The sequence below is a fragment of the Pundamilia nyererei genome, unplaced genomic scaffold (genome assembly GCF_000239375.1).
Source record: "Pundamilia nyererei isolate P.nyererei 1_Seehausen unplaced genomic scaffold, PunNye1.0 scaffold00050, whole genome shotgun sequence".
Classification (NCBI taxonomy): domain Eukaryota; kingdom Metazoa; phylum Chordata; class Actinopteri; order Cichliformes; family Cichlidae; genus Pundamilia; species Pundamilia nyererei.
Window position 1 is genome coordinate 3,038,157 of NW_005187451.1, and position 16,748 is coordinate 3,054,904.

General features: G+C 44.0%; 2 protein-coding genes across 4 annotated transcripts in view; both read right to left on the reverse strand.

Annotated features, from left to right (window-relative positions):
* Positions 1–1,314: 1,314 nt before the first annotated feature.
* Positions 1,315–10,224, reverse strand: msrb3 (methionine sulfoxide reductase B3). 3 transcript variants are annotated; one of them, XM_013910881.1, is made up of 7 exons: positions 10,029–10,094; positions 5,704–5,853; positions 4,907–5,015; positions 4,443–4,520; positions 3,975–4,003; positions 3,225–3,322; positions 1,315–2,627 (listed from the first exon to the last, which is right to left on the reverse strand). In XM_013910881.1, the coding sequence occupies exons 2-7, from the start codon at positions 5,777–5,779 to the stop codon at positions 2,448–2,450; spliced, it is 570 nt and encodes a 189-aa protein (XP_013766335.1). In that variant the 5' UTR covers positions 5,780–5,853; positions 10,029–10,094; the 3' UTR covers positions 1,315–2,447. The 3 variants fall into 3 exon arrangements, with proteins under 3 accessions (XP_013766335.1, XP_005733265.1, XP_013766334.1); XM_005733208.2 differs by lacking the exon at positions 5,704–5,853 and having other exon boundaries at positions 10,029–10,224; XM_013910880.1 differs by lacking the exons at positions 5,704–5,853; positions 10,029–10,094 and adding an exon at positions 8,994–9,343.
* A 181-nt stretch (positions 10,225–10,405) lies between these two features.
* The window catches only part of lemd3 (LEM domain containing 3), a 15,563-nt gene continuing 9,220 nt past the window's right edge, over positions 10,406–16,748 (reverse strand). The window contains exons 9-13 of the mRNA XM_005733209.1: positions 16,117–16,286; positions 15,871–15,952; positions 14,013–14,118; positions 13,857–13,935; positions 10,406–12,221 (exon numbers count right to left, since the gene is read on the reverse strand). Coding sequence (XP_005733266.1) covers positions 12,052–12,221; positions 13,857–13,935; positions 14,013–14,118; positions 15,871–15,952; positions 16,117–16,286 — 607 coding nt within the window. The 3' untranslated portion in view covers positions 10,406–12,051. The remainder of the gene's footprint in view (positions 12,222–13,856; positions 13,936–14,012; positions 14,119–15,870; positions 15,953–16,116; positions 16,287–16,748) is intronic.

Consider the following 16,748-nt stretch of genomic DNA (forward strand, 5'->3'; position numbering starts at 1 on the left):
GCTACCTGCAGCTTCACAAGTACTCTGTATAATCTGCACTGCTCACTTCACTTTATTGGTATTTATTTTTAAAGTGCAATACTGTACTAACTGCCACTAAAACCTTTGTGCTGTTCAGTCTGTGCTGCTGCTCATTCCTGCCACTGTGCAATATCCCATTTGCTCCCCCCCATTCCTATTTAAGATTTTCTTTATTTAATCACTAGGGTTTACATAATATTTATATATACATACATATATTTAGTCTGTTATCTATATGTAATTTAGTGCTTTTAAAGTTTGATTTATGTTTTAAATCACGTTAAAGAAAGGACACACAGAGAGCGGTGACAGGGTCTGTCAACAATGGTGACAATGGTTGAAGTTACAAGTCATCTCGGAGGATGTGACACCCAGAAAGAGAGGGGGGGGGGACCCAGTACAAACGTTTGGTGCAGAACAGTTTTCCATCCCACTGTCTTAGAGAAGATTGGATCTCAGAGGTCACAGCTGCTTATTTTCAACACCACAGCCTCCCTGAGTGTTGCTGCTTACTAAGTTCATCTCTTTATGACATGCTGTCCTGCTAGAAGTACACATCAACTGATTAGTGTGGATAAAGTTCAGGTCTGGTTTCTTGAACATGACAGTGGGTTCAGTGGACTCAAACGGGTTCCAAAGTCTTGACCCAAAAGAACACCTTATAAATGGGTTCCAACACATTTGCATCAGTGATGTACGGCTAACAAATCTACAGCATCTGTGTGATGTTACCACGTTAATATGGGCCACAATCTCTGACCAGTGTTTCCAGTAATGTTGAAGCAATTCCATGAGGAATTAAGGCACTTCTGGAGGGTCTAGTCCGGTTCTAGCAAGGTGTTCTTAATCAAAAGGCCAGCGAGTACAAACAGCCTACTTGGCCATGACCGTCCAGCTTTTGTCCGAACTAGTGGACTGGTCCACCAACCGTGCACCTCAGCAGGTTCAGACATACGGTGAGTGTTCAAGGCAACTGAAGTAATCAGACTACAAAAAGATAACAGGTACTGATAGATAGAAAGAACACTTTGTATAAAGTTTAATGTTCACAAAAACAATTAATAGTTTCATGTTGGGTTTTGCTATACCTGCTTCACACTTTCATTGCCTAATCGTAACATCTACTCTAACCAGAAGAAGCCTTTGTTGCTCTTTGTGATACTAGAAGATAAAACTCACAGCAAGCAGCGTTCAGCTCACTGGTCCAGCTCTTAACAACCGTCTCGTGTTGCCTTGTGGTCCCTTGGGAACTACCCACAAATACGTTACAGTTTCAAATATACAAGCAGCAAGTCATAGTGTTGGATAGTTTTTATTCACCAGTTAACTATTTTAATTCACACTGTGACCAAAAACTGCAAATATTTCTCAAGGTAGAGCTAAAGAAGGAGCAAGTGTATATATCATTAATAAAATATAAGTGTGCAACCACGTCTTCAAAAATATATGGTCATAAAATCTAATCATTTCAAAGTGACGATATAACAATGTCTACATGTTTGTGTGTGCATGCCTACAAACCAGATCATGTTTAATTCTGCAGACACAATCCAAATACAGACACAGGAAATGAAAGGTTTTGGGTGGATGAAGCTGATCAGCCATACCATGAACATGTAGGGACAAGTTTTTGAATCCAGGAACAATCAGTGAGCAGCAGAGCAGCGCCACAGTGTTGATGAAAAAATACAAAGAAGGTCAGAAAGATCTAGAGAACGCACGAGAGAGGAAGTGCATGAGGATAGCAAGGCACCTGGGGTCAGGTAAGACAGGTTCATGGTGGGGGTGAGATTATATCAGGGCTGTGAGCCCGTCCTCGTTTGCAGGGGACGGAGGTGGACAGATGAGGTCAGACAGAAGTCTCCATGACTGCAATAGTTGGGATCTGTACTGAGAGTAGGGAGCCGGCAGGTGAGCCCCCACAAAGGTGGAGGTATGTGCTAAAGACACGAGGAATAAATGCTGGGTTTTCTTCCTGGATGGGCAGGATAACATGGGCAGGACATTTGCAGAGGAGGGACGGTGCAGGCAGGAGGCAAAGAGGAAGACCAGAGTGAAGATTGATGAATGTAGAGGAGGACATGCAGAGGGTTGGTGTGACAGAACGAGACGACAGCAGTTTGTTTTTAAAATCCAAAGTCAATCCATTAACCAAATTTTAATAAGTGAGAGTAACAAGAACTTTAAATGAAGTGTGTTCCTGTGCGCATCATTAAATGATTGAAAACAGCTTATTTTTCCTCTAATCTTTTCCTTATCTGCAGCTCAAAAAGAAATACACAACTTCCTTCTTGCATGACTGTTCACAGAGAATATTTGGTCAGTGGCTGAATCCTGAACATCACCTCATAATCACCTGTTTCTTACACAGTAAGTCAGAATAGAACTAATCTCAGGGGCTTTCTTCTTCTTTCCTCTGTTTTTCTTTACAGCTCAGTCTTCTCATCGCTCGCAGAGCTACTGGCAGCTCCACCCTCAGCTTCACCCCTGGAGGCAGAGGGCGCGGTGTCTTTAGGCTGAAACGCCAGTGAGGCAGAATTGATGCAGTATCGCTTCCCTGTGGGTCTCGGACCGTCGTCAAACAGGTGTCCCAGATGAGCTCCACACTGAAGCAGAAAGGAAGAGATTTACTCCTGATCCTGATAAATGGCAACGATATTCTCCACATGACTTTATTTGCATCATTCTGGTGAAAATTCAGTCGCCAAGAACAGAGACTGTTTGAAAGCAGTCTGATTCTGATCCGGTGGCAAATGTTATGCTTTCTAAAAACCCTTCAGCTACATTTTGTTGAGCCTGGGTCACAGTGAACGTAACGACTGGTGAAACATAGAAACATGAGTGCTGTGAGTCACGTTTTTGTGAGTCATACTGAATCTTGGCAAACGTTGATCTGAGAGAAACGATGTGTTTCTGTCTAACTGAAAATAGCGATCAGTAACAGTAACACAGCCTAAAATGATTCAGTGCATGAATACATCTAAGTTTCATCCACTTTAGTGCCCAGTGGGTAGCACCTCGGGCTAACAGCTTGTGTCCCTGTGTTTGTGTGGCTTCCTCCCACAGTCCAAACACATGCAGTGGGGTTAGGTCACCTGGCCCACAGGTGTGACAGTGGATGGTTGTCTGTCTGTGTCAGCCCTGTGACAGACTGACGACCTCGTAGTAGAAGAGTAAACAACAGCTGTTGATGACGAGTTTACCTGACTGCAAGTAGCCTCTACTCTGTGCATCCCATAGGAGAAGTCATCAGCCTTAGTAATGGATTCCTCCTTCATGAGGTCGCTGAAGGATGGCCAACCTGTAACCATGACAGCATCACGTCGTCTAGTAACAACACGCTGCATCATCATCTGTAACATTGTAGCTACGTTTGTCTGTCGGAGTTACTGTGAATCTCTTTTACAGAGTCGGTTGTTTGTTTACATGAAGTGAAACTTTGTTTTCTACCAAACCAGCTCAGAGCTTTTAGTCAGAAGCAGATTTAACGATATTTATTTTCATATTCATGGACCTGAAAACTTTACAACAATGCATAACAAAGGAGACATCCAGCCAAGTGTAATGAGCATCACTGAACTACGACGCACTACAGCCACGTATGATTGTGTTGATCCACAGTTTAATTCTCTCTGTTCAGCAGCTGTAAAATATTCATCTTGTTTGTCTAGTGGAAATAAACTATAATAACAGAAGTGTTGGACCACACCGTATTGTTATTGATGTGTTTATAAAAGTTGTTCCAACATTTACAAAAGACTGATAAACAAGTCAGAAACTCCTGCGGCTACACGTCTGCCTGTTGTTGACCGTGTCCCACATTCAGCTTGTTTCCTGCGTGCTGTACAGTATCAGTTTAAGGCAGTAAGAGCTCGTTCTTAGCACACACGTAGCTTTACATACAGTACATTCAAATAATCTTTTACATTTTTAAAATGTGAAGTTTAACTTACCTGATCCGGAGTCAAATTTAGAGTTGGAACTACGAGAGAAAATAAAAATGCCATGAAGCAAAATACTGGTTTGTGTCTTATTCGCCATATTATTTTAAACTGTAGTGGCGTGCTACGTCTCCTACTGTCAGCTGTTCTACTGACCTTTACGTTTTTACCCCACAGCCATCAAAAGCTGATGGCGTACTGGCGACCTCAAGTACAAGGTCAGAGGTCAAGTTTTCAGAAATTCTTGTGAATGTGACAACTGAAGGAGGAAGTCACCTGGGATTTTCACATTAATACCAAAGTTACATCTACTGAAACTCTCAGATGAGCTTGACCAGAACTATGCTATGATTTCACCTTTATCCCACAGGTGCCCGTGTACAGAGGCCGAGGGGCAGCAGGCGAGTACGTATGCACACGGCAGCACCGAAGCACTGCGCTAACAGTCACACACAACAACAAACAGCAGGGCAGTCTTACCTGAACAGGGCCGACCCACAGACGACACAGGCGTAGGTCCCTTCATCTGTTTGATACGTGAACTCTCCACTGAAGGCGCTGTGGAAAAGAACGAAGTGAAACTTCACGACACTGACTTCATTTAGCTGTGATGCACTTCAGTTCGGACCTTTCAGCGCACTGAGGCGACTGTTGTTGGAACTGTGTAAATAAAACTGATCCCAGTCCTGTTCATGTAACTGAACAACAAGCTGATTGATTTTATCTGGTAATAACTTAGATCAAGTAGTAAAACATCACCATAAATGATGTAAGCAATAATCTGGCAGCTGGCAGCAACTATAAACTGACAGTTTCATGATTTCGTTTCAAATACTGAACGGGTTGAAGTACGGCTTCCAGAGTAACTTCTGTGATTACATCGACCAGGTCACATTTTTTACATAATGAACCTCAGTGGTTTATTTTGAAAGACTAACTTGTACCTCTCAGTTCCTCTTTCCTGGGTCACATGGTACTGCATTGGTGTGAGGCGCTGTCTCAGCTCCTCCTGTGTGAACCTCAGAGGCCATGTCCTTTTAGTCCTACATGCTCCTGAGAGGTCAGGCACAGAGAGCAACAAGTATTAACCACACTGCACACCGTCATATGAATACAAACAAAATGAATACATCTAAGAGCAGGTGGATCAATAACACAGATTGAGCTACAGTTGAGATGAATAAGCTGGATTGTTTACACCTCAACAATCAAAATGTTCCAAATGGATCATATCCACCTGAGAAGCTCTGTATTTATGTACGAACTGAAGGAAAGGTGCAAGGCTTTTACGGAGATGCTCCTCTGGGTTGACAGAGAACATATGTGCATGTTGGTAAAACTGGCTGTCCAGGAAAACAAAAAACACACTGGCACCATTTCAGACTGCAAGAATCTACGAGCAGCATGTGGTGCAACGTCACAAACAAAATCACTCAGTGCATGCAAGCAGCAAGAAAGCCAAGCGGTGAATCGTTTATCTGTTAGACTAGCAGGTCAGAGACTAAAGACGAGTTACAGTGGTTGCACTCATTTTTCAGCCAAATCTAGGACCTGGCAACACATGAAGCAGCTCTTACAGGATGAAGTTTACTGGAAAACACAAACTGGCACCAAGTCTGTGTTTGTCAAACATCTATCAGTGCAAAATCTTGGAAAAATGTAAAGTCAGGCTGACACACCAGGAGTGTTAAAGTTTTAGTGAGGCAAAGCAGAGCAGGCACACAGCACCCAATCAGTGGACCTGAGGGAAGACTGCAGGACCTCAGAGCTACAGGCTGACTCTTGGTTATTAGATGCAGCAGATTGAAGCCCGACATGGATGTTGGAGAAACGTATTCCACCCAGCACTAGAACCAAACACCCCTTAGCAGGGTTGCAACCAAGGACTGGGCTGTATGAAGAGTAGCAGACAGAGGGTGAAACAACATCACGAGCAGTTACAAACGAACAGAGTCTCAGATGAGATGACCTGATGACCCAGCAGAGAATGTCAGACTGCTACAGTACGAGACCACAGGCAACATCTTCTACAATTTAACAGTCGTTTACAGCCTTAAACATTCATGTACATATGAATTCTCTGGTCTCTGAGAGAGGTTATCGCAACATGAGCAGGTCTGCCTCGTTCAAGTACGGGATAACATCAACGAGGCTATCACGTTATAATTCAGACTTTCATAAACACTATCATTACAGAAATGTTAACCTAAGTAAAGAACTGTGCAAAACTCGGTGCAACGACTTATTGAAACATGCAAACAGAAATGAAATACATCATATACGGCACAAGCGACGCGTACAGTGCGACCCCCTTTATTCTCCGCACATCCTGAACGCTCTTAGGCAGTTAATGTCTTGAAGCAGTCTTCAGGAACCCGTCTCTACACTTATTAAAGGACATTACGAGGCTTTCTGGATGTTGACTCCCTTTGATTACGTGATCCCAGACTCCTTTATGACCAATAATGTTCCATCGTGTTTGAGATCACAGTCGTGCTGCAGACTGAATCCAGTCAGAGGCTTTTCAAAAGATACTTGATGGGGATTATAATCTGACAGTACTTTCCTGCCTTCATTATTCTGTTAGCTTTGACAAGACGGCCAAACACCACAAGTGGACAAACCGCCCCAAACAATGACACAGCCTCCCCCACGGTGTCCTGCAGATGGCTGTTATACCTCATTACTAATGACAATTGAACCAAATATTTCACATTCAGATTCCTCGTCCATGACGCCGACTTCATGAACCGTTACTCAATGAGAGCTTGTCGCTGATTTTCAGCAGAGATCTTGTGTAATATGGTTTACCTCAGCGTTTCTGACACGCTGCTAATACAAAGTGCATCAATGCCTTAAAACTGGTTCTTTACCAGGCTGTCCGTCATCTGTAGACACAATATTGGATTAGATCTTTTTTTACAGATGAACTCAGTGCTGTGAAAACAGATACAAGCTTTCTGAAAGTGTAGAAAACTGCTCACAGATGTTTTTAATGTCAGGGAGGCGCGTGGCGTTCCTTGTAGTGATATTCAGCTGTTGACAACTGTCGCGCAGCCTGTTAGTAGGCCCTCGATTGTGCTTCTGCGGAAGGTTGAGGAGATGTTGGCGTTCAAGCCAAACCTCCTAAGCCTCCTTTAGAAAGTATAAGCACTGACACACCTCCCTGACTACACTGTCCATGAGTCCTGGAGATGTCCTTGATAATGTTCCCGTCGAGGAACCTAAGCACCGCTGATGTGGGTGGGCAGGTGTTCTTCTCGTTGGTCCAACATCAACTTCTTTGTTTTGCTGACGTTGAGAGAAACGGTTGTTGTCCTGGCACCAGCTGTTTAGTGCCTACACCTCACCTCTGTAGATTGTCTCATCATTGTATTACAAAACATTACAAGACATCCTGGTGTGTTCAAGCCGTCTTTTACATGTCTTGATGCACGCTCAATCATCCAAGTCAATCCCAGAAGGTTGATTCTGTTCATCTGGATGTTTTCAATGGAGAAACGTTTCAGCATCATCATCATCAGGTGACTGCTTCAGTCTCACCTGGCTGCAGGTTTCCAACCTTATAAATAGGGCTGCCACAAACGATTATTTTGATAGTCGACTAGTCACCGATTATTGTTGCGATTAGTCACTAATCAGATCATCACCCATTGGACGTAAAACTTACAGCTTATTGCACCAGCAGCATCTGCTCTTATATAACTATCATTAGCTTACAGCTTTAAGTGTGTAAGGTCTGTGCTAACTAAAAATAAAGACAAGATGATAGTTTATTAAATTTTAATGAAATTTGCAGATTGTTTCGGTGAAGTTTAATAAACTCCTTGCTATCTAAAATATAACAGGACACCGGAGTAAATTCTCGAGCATCTCACACTTCTGATAATCAGCTGTCTGCTTGACGTTTATTCAGCTGTGTAAAAACTTTAATCTCAGCCAAACCGATTTACTCAGGAACAAATAAAATACTGAAAACAGCCAAACAATATCATTGTTAAGTTATCTAAGTGACTCATATATCATGTTTAACCTGAGTAGTGAAAGACAGCGGTGGGTTTGAAAACGATTTGCCGGGAGTCCGGTGTTCTCACGGCTCTAGTTAGCCTAGCCCCCGGCTAGCTAACGAGCTAGTGGGTAACAGACGTCTCCGAAAACGTCGGAGCGCTTTTGAAAATATGCGGTGTCCTGATAAACTGAGCAGATATTTGAGGTTTACACAGCTACATTCTTACCTGAAAATATGTTAAACGTTTATTTTGTGACCCAGAAAGAATAATAAGAGTAATATTAAAACTAACTCGCTGCCGCCATTGTTGACAACTGAGCTGGGCTGCGCTATGAATTCTGGGACACAGCTTCTTCTTCTTCAGGGTTTAACGGCAGCTGGCATCCTTGTACATGCAGTGCTGCCATCTTCTGTTTCAGTCCGTTATTACACTCTTAAATCCTGCTACTTATTCCTGCGTCTTTTGGGATCTTACAAAGCTTCAAACGACGCGTCGACTATTAAATCAGTCGTCGACGATTTTAATAGTCGACTAATCGTGACTAGTCGACTAATCGTGGCAGCCCTACTTAAAAACAGCACATTTGCATAAAGACTGAAACCAGCACCACTGGCTCTTAAACAGGTCATTATTTAGCTCAAACCCATCCAGCACACTAGTCGCGGCTCTACTGTACGATCGGTACTTTAAGACTTCAAGCCCAGTTCTGGTGACGATGTTTCCATCAGCGGGTCCTGACACATTAAAACCACAGCACTTCAGTAGCCTACTTATCATCTCTTTATAAATGCTTGTGTTTGCAGCTGACACAGCTGTGTGCATGGTTTATGTAGCACTAAGGTGTGTTGATATTTTTGGTCATAATGTACAGTACGTATACGGTATGCTTTTAAGCACTGGATTACATTAGATTGATTGAAACAAACAGCTTCTTGGACTAAATAAGAACCACAGCCAACGTTGGTTATATGGATGATTTTACACCTAAACTAACAGGTTACTCTAGACGAGCAGCAGGTACCTAGACGAGCAGCAGGCAATGCAGGGTGGCAGACTGAGCTGCTACCCTGCCCGAGGGCATGATGCAGGGCCACAAAAAGGCCACGTCTGACGAGGACAGCCATAACAGTCACACTGAAGACAGAGAGAGAGAGAAAAGAGGACTATCATATTTGGATTATTTTATTAACCCCAGAAAACATGTATGAATGGGATCTACTGGCTGTGATTCATAAGTTAAACTGTTTTGAGGTAAGTTCTGTGGGTAAATACTGCTGAACACCAGCATGGCTGCATTTAACTATTTACTATGAATTCTTGTTGAAACAGCTGTTTCGTGGCTGCAGGAGCTGATCCATGTCTCTCTATCACACACACACACACACACACACACACACACACACACACACTCTTCTAATACATTTTGAAATTCATCTTGTAAATTGTGCGTTTGTGTGACATATGTGTTATCGGTAATGAAATACTTTTTATAGTACTGTGTGAACACGTGTGGAAAGCACAGAGTTTTGCTCCAGAGTGGATAAGGGACAGCATTACATACGTCCATTCAAACTGTAAATACAGGTTTCATCTTAGAGCTCTGGGTGCTCCCAGGAACTGCACACCCAGCAGTGGGAGAGCAGCCACGGGGCTGGTGCTTCATGTCGGGAACGCAGCTACACGAAACCCTCCAACTGTGAGAATTCGTGAGATTTTCACCAGATACGTCATGATGGCGACACCTTCTGCCACTAGATGTCAGTTAGGTGTAGCACCGTGGATTACGTCACGAGTGGGATTATGTAACACGCACCACTTTTACCGATATTTGCAGCAAGTATGCACTCAGTAGGAAACGAGGACACGCGTGTTAAAGTTATTCCACACTCCCACCCGTCTCTGCCCGCCGAGCATATCCCCATCTTAATATTCGGTCTTCATTTGGAAACTAAATCATTTCAATGTTCGCCCCGTTTTTAAAATCCGAGTGTTTTACATTCGTACAGTCCCCGATGGACGAAGACATTCCCGGTTTACTAACAACGCGGTAACGTACCAGCGAGGAGCAGCAGCAGGACCGCGACGCTGACGAGCGGCTGGCGGCGGAAGGAGCTCCCCGTGCCGGCGACTCTTCGGAGCATAAGCCAGCTGACGTCATAGGCAAACAGCGGAAGGTTATCGGCGCAACCAAACATGCGTCCGGGTAAAACGACCTGCACATGTCCAATTATGGCCACGACTTCACTCGGCGACTCCAAGCCCCTCCCCCTTCACGGTCCCGCGAGCTGCCGTTCCATAATTCCAACCACGGACGGTATTCCCGGTTTTTCCGGAGTTGTTAAAGCGGCAGCTTTGAATTAAAATAAAATAAAATGTATAAACTCTTTCCGTCTCGCGTACAAACGGCAGAAAACACACACACGTGTACAAATATAAAAACTAATAAACCTTTAATATGAGCAGTTTGTACAATTTACAAATCGCATTAAAATGTCTGAAATTATTTGCAAATCCCAAAGTCGAACCACACCCATACAAGAGAAATCAAACTGCATATAATGGCATATTTGAGTTATATCAATACACAGGGTTTACATAAAACATCAGGTGTATGCGTTTAAGCAGAGGAGCCATCACATGAAACACTGACATGCAGCCCCTGTAATCACTGTGGCGGACACGTACAAAAATAGATTACACTGATGCACTAACAACTGGCTGATTTCTGAAAAGTCTTTATTTATGTTGTACACATCCTGACAATATAAGGTCATCCCTGATGGAGGAAAAGATATTTAACCGGTCCAGCGACATAAGAATATATCAGCTCGGTTGTCAAAAATTAAATAAATACAAGCTTTTGGTTTCATATCAAAAGAAACTGCTACAAAACACCAAATCTCAAGATGTCACGCAGAACTGGCGTTACTCACACTTTAAACAGTTTCTCCATTTGTTAAGCCCGTTACATTATCCAGTAATGCATCACCAGTTCAAAACAATGAAAAGAAAGGGAAAAGGTTTAAGGCACCGTTGGGTCGTCTACTGCAAACTGCTGCAGCAGCCGTTGAGCATTTTAAGTTTGCGCCATCTGTTCAACTTCACACTGCAAAAAGGAAAACGCTCATTGTTCAGACCACCTGGAATCCTTGGCCTCCTTACAGTCTCTGGAATATTTGGAAATTAGTATTCTAACCTGTAAAAAACGTGATAGTGCTTTAGAGACAAACCAGTGGTTGTATCAGTACAAGAGGCTGACAGGTGAGGAAACACGCTCAGTTCTGTAGGCCACGCATGTAAAGACCACACGCTGGCGCATTAACGACCCAACACGTAAGAGGGGAAACAAACAAGAGAAACAAAAAGATTCGGGTATATAAAGGACTATAACAAGAGACGAGAGCTCCAGGTGAATGTTAAACACTTTGCTATAACAGCAGAGTACTGGGGCGCCCCGCGGGCTGCTGTCCCCCAAATCGAGCCCAAAGAGTGGCTGAAAAACCAAACGCAGCGACCACGACGCGACCGACGCTCCGCTCTTCCAGCTAAACCTCGTGCATCCTTGTACTGCCGAGCGCGGCGTGAAAAATGTGCGCCGAAGGTTTACTTTGAGTACAAAGATGTCGTAAAGCTCGTGCTTCACATATTTACAGCACAACCTAGAAGCCTGTCTTTACTAAATGATACTAAACAGGTTAAATACACCGTTGTACTGAAGTTTATGTCGAGGCACGCTCTGCCACATGCAGCCGTACATGGCCAAACGTATTCCATTATAGCAGGACTTTATACTACGAATAATAGAAGACTGGAGTCTCTGCAAAAACCTTAAACATCCACAAGAGCTTTGCTTACTTCTAAAATCTGTGACGTTTCTAATATAAAGAGTATTAAGAAAAAAACAAACACTGCTGAACATCTTCTCTTGCAAATTTCCTGTTTTCAGAAAAGTAAACTGAAACAAATGAAAACGCTCTGCTGTGACACACTGAAGGCTTTCCTGTTATAAAGCAGCAACATCAGACTGGTGCTGTGACGTGGGAGGAGCACACGGTAGGAGGTTCAAACACGAGCCGCCCTCACGAGAAGCCCGGGGAGCTGGCTGAGCGGTGATGCTGCAGGTGGGCTGTAGTGTTCGTGACACTTGTGGCGAGGCCAGAGGCCTTGAGCGGCGTGCTGCAGCCCTGTGCCTGTGGAAAGCGCTGGTGATAGCGGTCCAAGCGTAGATACTTCACCGTCACCAGCTTACCTGTGAAACAGAAGCAATCACTGCAGTGCTCCTCCATACATGAGCCAACCCATCACAGGGTCATAAATCATGAATATGAGCCACATGTATTCCCATAAAGCTGATTCTTTCAATGTTTGTGGCAAACTGGGCCTCTAGCAGATGCGTAGCATACGAGGGTTCACCTACAGGTTGCATTTACTTCACTGTCGGCCACGTGCATCGTCACTCAGAAAGCTGGAAAACTATCACGTGAAACGCCTGAAGGACGGGTTTTTGTCCTTCGAGCATCTAAATCATGTCTGTTGATATTTTTGTTAAATTGGTACTGCTGACATAAACCACAGTGATTTGTAGACAGTGTTTCAAAGAGTACAGATTATTGCTTTAAATGTGATTATTTATTAGACTTGATGTTTTGGAGCCACTGACGGATCCTCCAGCAGTGGTTTTTCAGTCTGGCGCTCGAATCAGTTTTAAATTTTGGTTTTAGGCACAAAAACACTTCTTGACTTGGATCAGATGCAGTTCCCTCTGACAGGCATCCAAGCAGCTGCCATTTTATTCAATTCTTACTTACAGGCCGACTCTGGAGTCACACTTTAACTTTCTTATGCGTGACACCAGACCGATTTCATTGATAGTATGCTGGTGTGTTTGGGCCTCCGTGACAAAACCATCTCACACTAATAACTTCTGTTTTTAGCCTAACATGTAGCCAATCTTTGTTGAAGTTCAGTTACTGATATCGATGTTAAAAATCCCCCAAATTAAATTCTCTCTTTTCCGTTTCATAGCCCTACCTTTAATGTTCAACACATATTTTAGTTTAATGTTCAAAGTCTTGAATAAGTTCCATCCTTGGATCGCTGTTCCCCTTCTTACAGACCATCCTTACTTATATCATTTTGTAGGGAAATCCTGCTAAAGCCCAGAGTGAATATCAGAGGCTCCTCAGTGTTGAAGCACAACATGTCCTGTTTGCTCTCATTTACAGTAGAAACTGATGTTAATCACAGGGTTGACAAACATGTTCCCTTTCTGTGCTCTTCATGTATCACATGAGTAATAATGGCTGTGCATTATAAAACCTTACGTGAGGGTTTGACATAGAAAACTATTTTTTCCAGTCATTCGTATAAAATTCTTCCATGTTTTTGGTTAAACTGAACATGTTCGACAGCAGCACCAGAGCTGTGAGCAGAACTGTTCTAAGGGGGAGATAATCTCGCATCTATCAGAGGAAATCAATCAGGTTATTTGGACGCTGCTTTAGACTCTGTGGGAACTCAATGAGGAGCAAATGTGAGCTGAACATGATTGTATTTCACAGCACGTCACTGAACTTGATCCAAACATCTCAGTGGTTCCTTTAACTGCAGCACGGGAGTAACATCATGGAGATGATCAAAACTTTGAAAAGCAGCTGTAATCCTGGCTCCTGTTCAGCAGCATCAATACTGGCGTGGACTCTGGCAGCAGCTCCAGCTGCACTTACAGTCCACTTTCATTAGGAGAGTTTTGGGAGATTTACCTACGGTATCTATTTGCTTCCATCAAATTCAATATGATCATTTTTTCTTAAAACTGTATATTTTCTCAGACATTCGCTATATTTCATGTTTTATTGTGAATAACATATCATGTGTGATTTACCATCAAACCAGGAGCCATGAAGCGCCTTGAAGGCTTTCCCTGAGTACTCTGCAGAGAGACACTTGACATAGACGCAGCCCTGTGAAGATAAAGGAGGCGGGAGTGACACGTGCAGCTAACAGCATTAAAGCCAAACTGTGGGCAGGCACAACGTACCTCTCGTGAGGTCTTGTCCACAGCTATATGGACAATGCCATCATTATCGCTGCATTTCTCCAAGATGGCCTCACGAATGGCTAGGTCCCAGTTCTCCCCCACCTCCCTGAAAACATCAGGTAACAAGAGCAGAAAGTCACGTCTGTAAACACTGAGGACAGAAGCATCAATCGTTTGTCACCTCTGTTCCATCAGGACAGAAGGGCGATAACAAACGTGTAGTTCTTAAAATGATATAAAACACCAGCTTCCCACAACTTTCCACCCAAAGCAGAGCTGCTGGACAGGACTTTGCTAAATGTGCAAGGAAATTGTTGCTTCAACCTTTAGCAGGAACAAACAACACGGAGCCAACAGGTCAGCAGACGATGCTCTTAACACGGGACTGCATTTCCCCTCCAACATCTGGACTCTGCAGAAAGTTGTCTGGGAACTTTTGGGAACTTTAGTTCTGCTTTTTATAAAATCGTCCCAGCTTCCACCTGCAGCTGGATCACTTCCTGTCGGACAGACTAGGCAGGCATGCCTCACTCTCAGTGCATCGACACCAGTTCCCCCAGGACTATTTACACTTTCTCCTCCCTGTTCACCAACAGCTGCACCTTTAGTCACCAGCCCATCATCGGGCTCATCTCAGGTGCAGACGAGTCCATCTGTAGGAGGGAGACTGACAGCCTGGTGAACTGGTCGAGTCTCACAACAGCCTGTTTGTAGATATGGACGCCTGGATATGCAGACTCACTGTTTGCAGCTTTAACTGCTTCAACTCTTCTGGCAAGGCTTTCCACAAGGTTTAGGTGTGTGCTCATGGGAATATTTGACCATGCAGAAGAACATGTGTGCAGTCAGACACTGGTGTTGGATGAGAATGCCTGTGAAGCAGAGGGTTGAGGGTGGGGTGCCGGGGGAAGGTTGGCTGTCGCAGCTGACAGCAGTCATCTAACCCCAGTAGGACGGCGGGGCCTGGGAGAGAGTAGCGACGGGCACGGAGAAAACAACGAGCGACTGAAAAGCTGCTCCGTCAAGAAACGGTAAATTAAACAAACACCAACAGCAGAGGTTGGACTGCGTGTCTGTGGTGCCGGCTTTGGGGACTGGGGGCGTTACAGCATGGTGTGCAGTTCCCCCTCTGCTTCATCCCAAAGCTGTTCTCTTGGGTTGGGGTCAGGACTGCAGTTCTTCCACAACAAACTCACTCGTCCATGTTTTTAATGACTTGTTTTGTGTCCTTGGGTGCCGTCATGTTGGAACAAGAAGGGCCCATCCCCAAACTGGGAGCACGAACCTGTCCAAAATGTCTTGGTGTGCTGAAGCACAAAGAGTTCCTTTGACTGGAAGTAAGGGGGCAAGGCCGACTGCTTAAAAACAGCCCACCTCCACCAAACTGGACAATGCAGTGAATGAGCACCGTTCTCCATCCATTAAATGGTTATGGTAACATTAATATCCTAATATTACAATCCATCAACAATTGTTTTCCAAAAAGTCTCCATCACATCCCAACAGTGCTCTATAAGACTGATCTAGTGACAGAACATTAGAGTACAATGAGCTCTGTGACACGGAGTCGTATCCATGTCAGCAACAAGACTGAAGCAGCTGATGGCTTTGAAACGATGCTCAGCTGGTACCAAGAGGCCCAACGTGTGCCGATAACATCAGCCCCACACCGTGTCGCTACCACCAGCCTGAGCTGCTGATTACAGGGTCGGTCCGTACTTTCAGAAACAACACAAGTTCATCTTTTCCATTTATAACGTACTTAGTCCTGAAACCGTTCTAGTCCTCTACCCTGGGACATCTTTAGTGATGTATGTGATCCTAACAGATCATCAAACATGCAGAAGAAAGAACTTACATGACTGGATCAAACATGTTTCTGATTTTCAGACATGGGGTCAGGCTGTTGGGAGGTGAATTCCTCCGGTCCAACGGAAACGCTGAAACAGCAACATGATCAAACTGTTAACGGGCAGGTGATGGCAGTAAGAACATCTCCATAAAGTTTACAGACTGGTTAACATGCCATTAGGTCCATCAGCATTTAGACAAACAAGTGGCCTGAAACAACATCTGATCAACTAGACGCTCTTTAGTGCGTTACCTTTTCCTTGCCAGACTTTGGAGGAGCCCTTGTCACAATTAAGAGAAGGCTGGATCCACCTCCAAACCAGGAAGTCTGCTCCACCAATCGTCTGAGTCTCTGTTCGAATCCTTGATTCATTCGCTGAAAGAAAACTCACGGCTCGCTCCCAAATCTTTTTCATTTTCCTCCTGCAAAACAAAATCCCCAAATCATCAGTACCCCAACTGGGCACAACCCGGAATTTCTCTTATACAATATCCCATCCATGATGTGGGATACAGACTCATGGAAATGTATCAAATACCTAGAAACAATTAAAATCTATAATTAAATCCAACAAATAACCCCCTATTCCACCCCAGATTAAATGAAGAAATAATAATGCACACATAGGGGTGGGCGATAGAAACGATATACATTTGGCCAGCGACAGATTTTGACTACACCGCTCTATCGCGATAGCGCGTGTTGATGATGTCATCAAGCTGCGCCTGTTTTGGTCGAAAGAATCGCAGCAGCTACAACCATTATCATCTGCAAATGATGGCGGGCGACAGTCACAGCAAAGACATGAAGCACTGTTGGAATATGGGGAAAGCCAAAAACTGCGCTTCCTCCTCTTCCGTAACATTGATTCATTAATGTTGAAT

Coding starts and splice junctions, on each gene's coding strand:
- msrb3 (XM_005733208.2), bottom strand. CDS start 10,167: ATGTTTGGTTGCGCCGATAACCTTCCGCTGTTTGCCTATGACGTCAGC. Junction 4,004..4,442: donor TGTGGGTCGGCCCTGTTCAG/GTAAGACTGCCC, acceptor TTTCTCTCGTAG/TTCCAACTCTAAATTTGACT. Junction 2,628..3,224: donor TAGAGGCTACTTGCAGTCAG/GTAAACTCGTCA, acceptor TTTCTGCTTCAG/TGTGGAGCTCATCTGGGACA.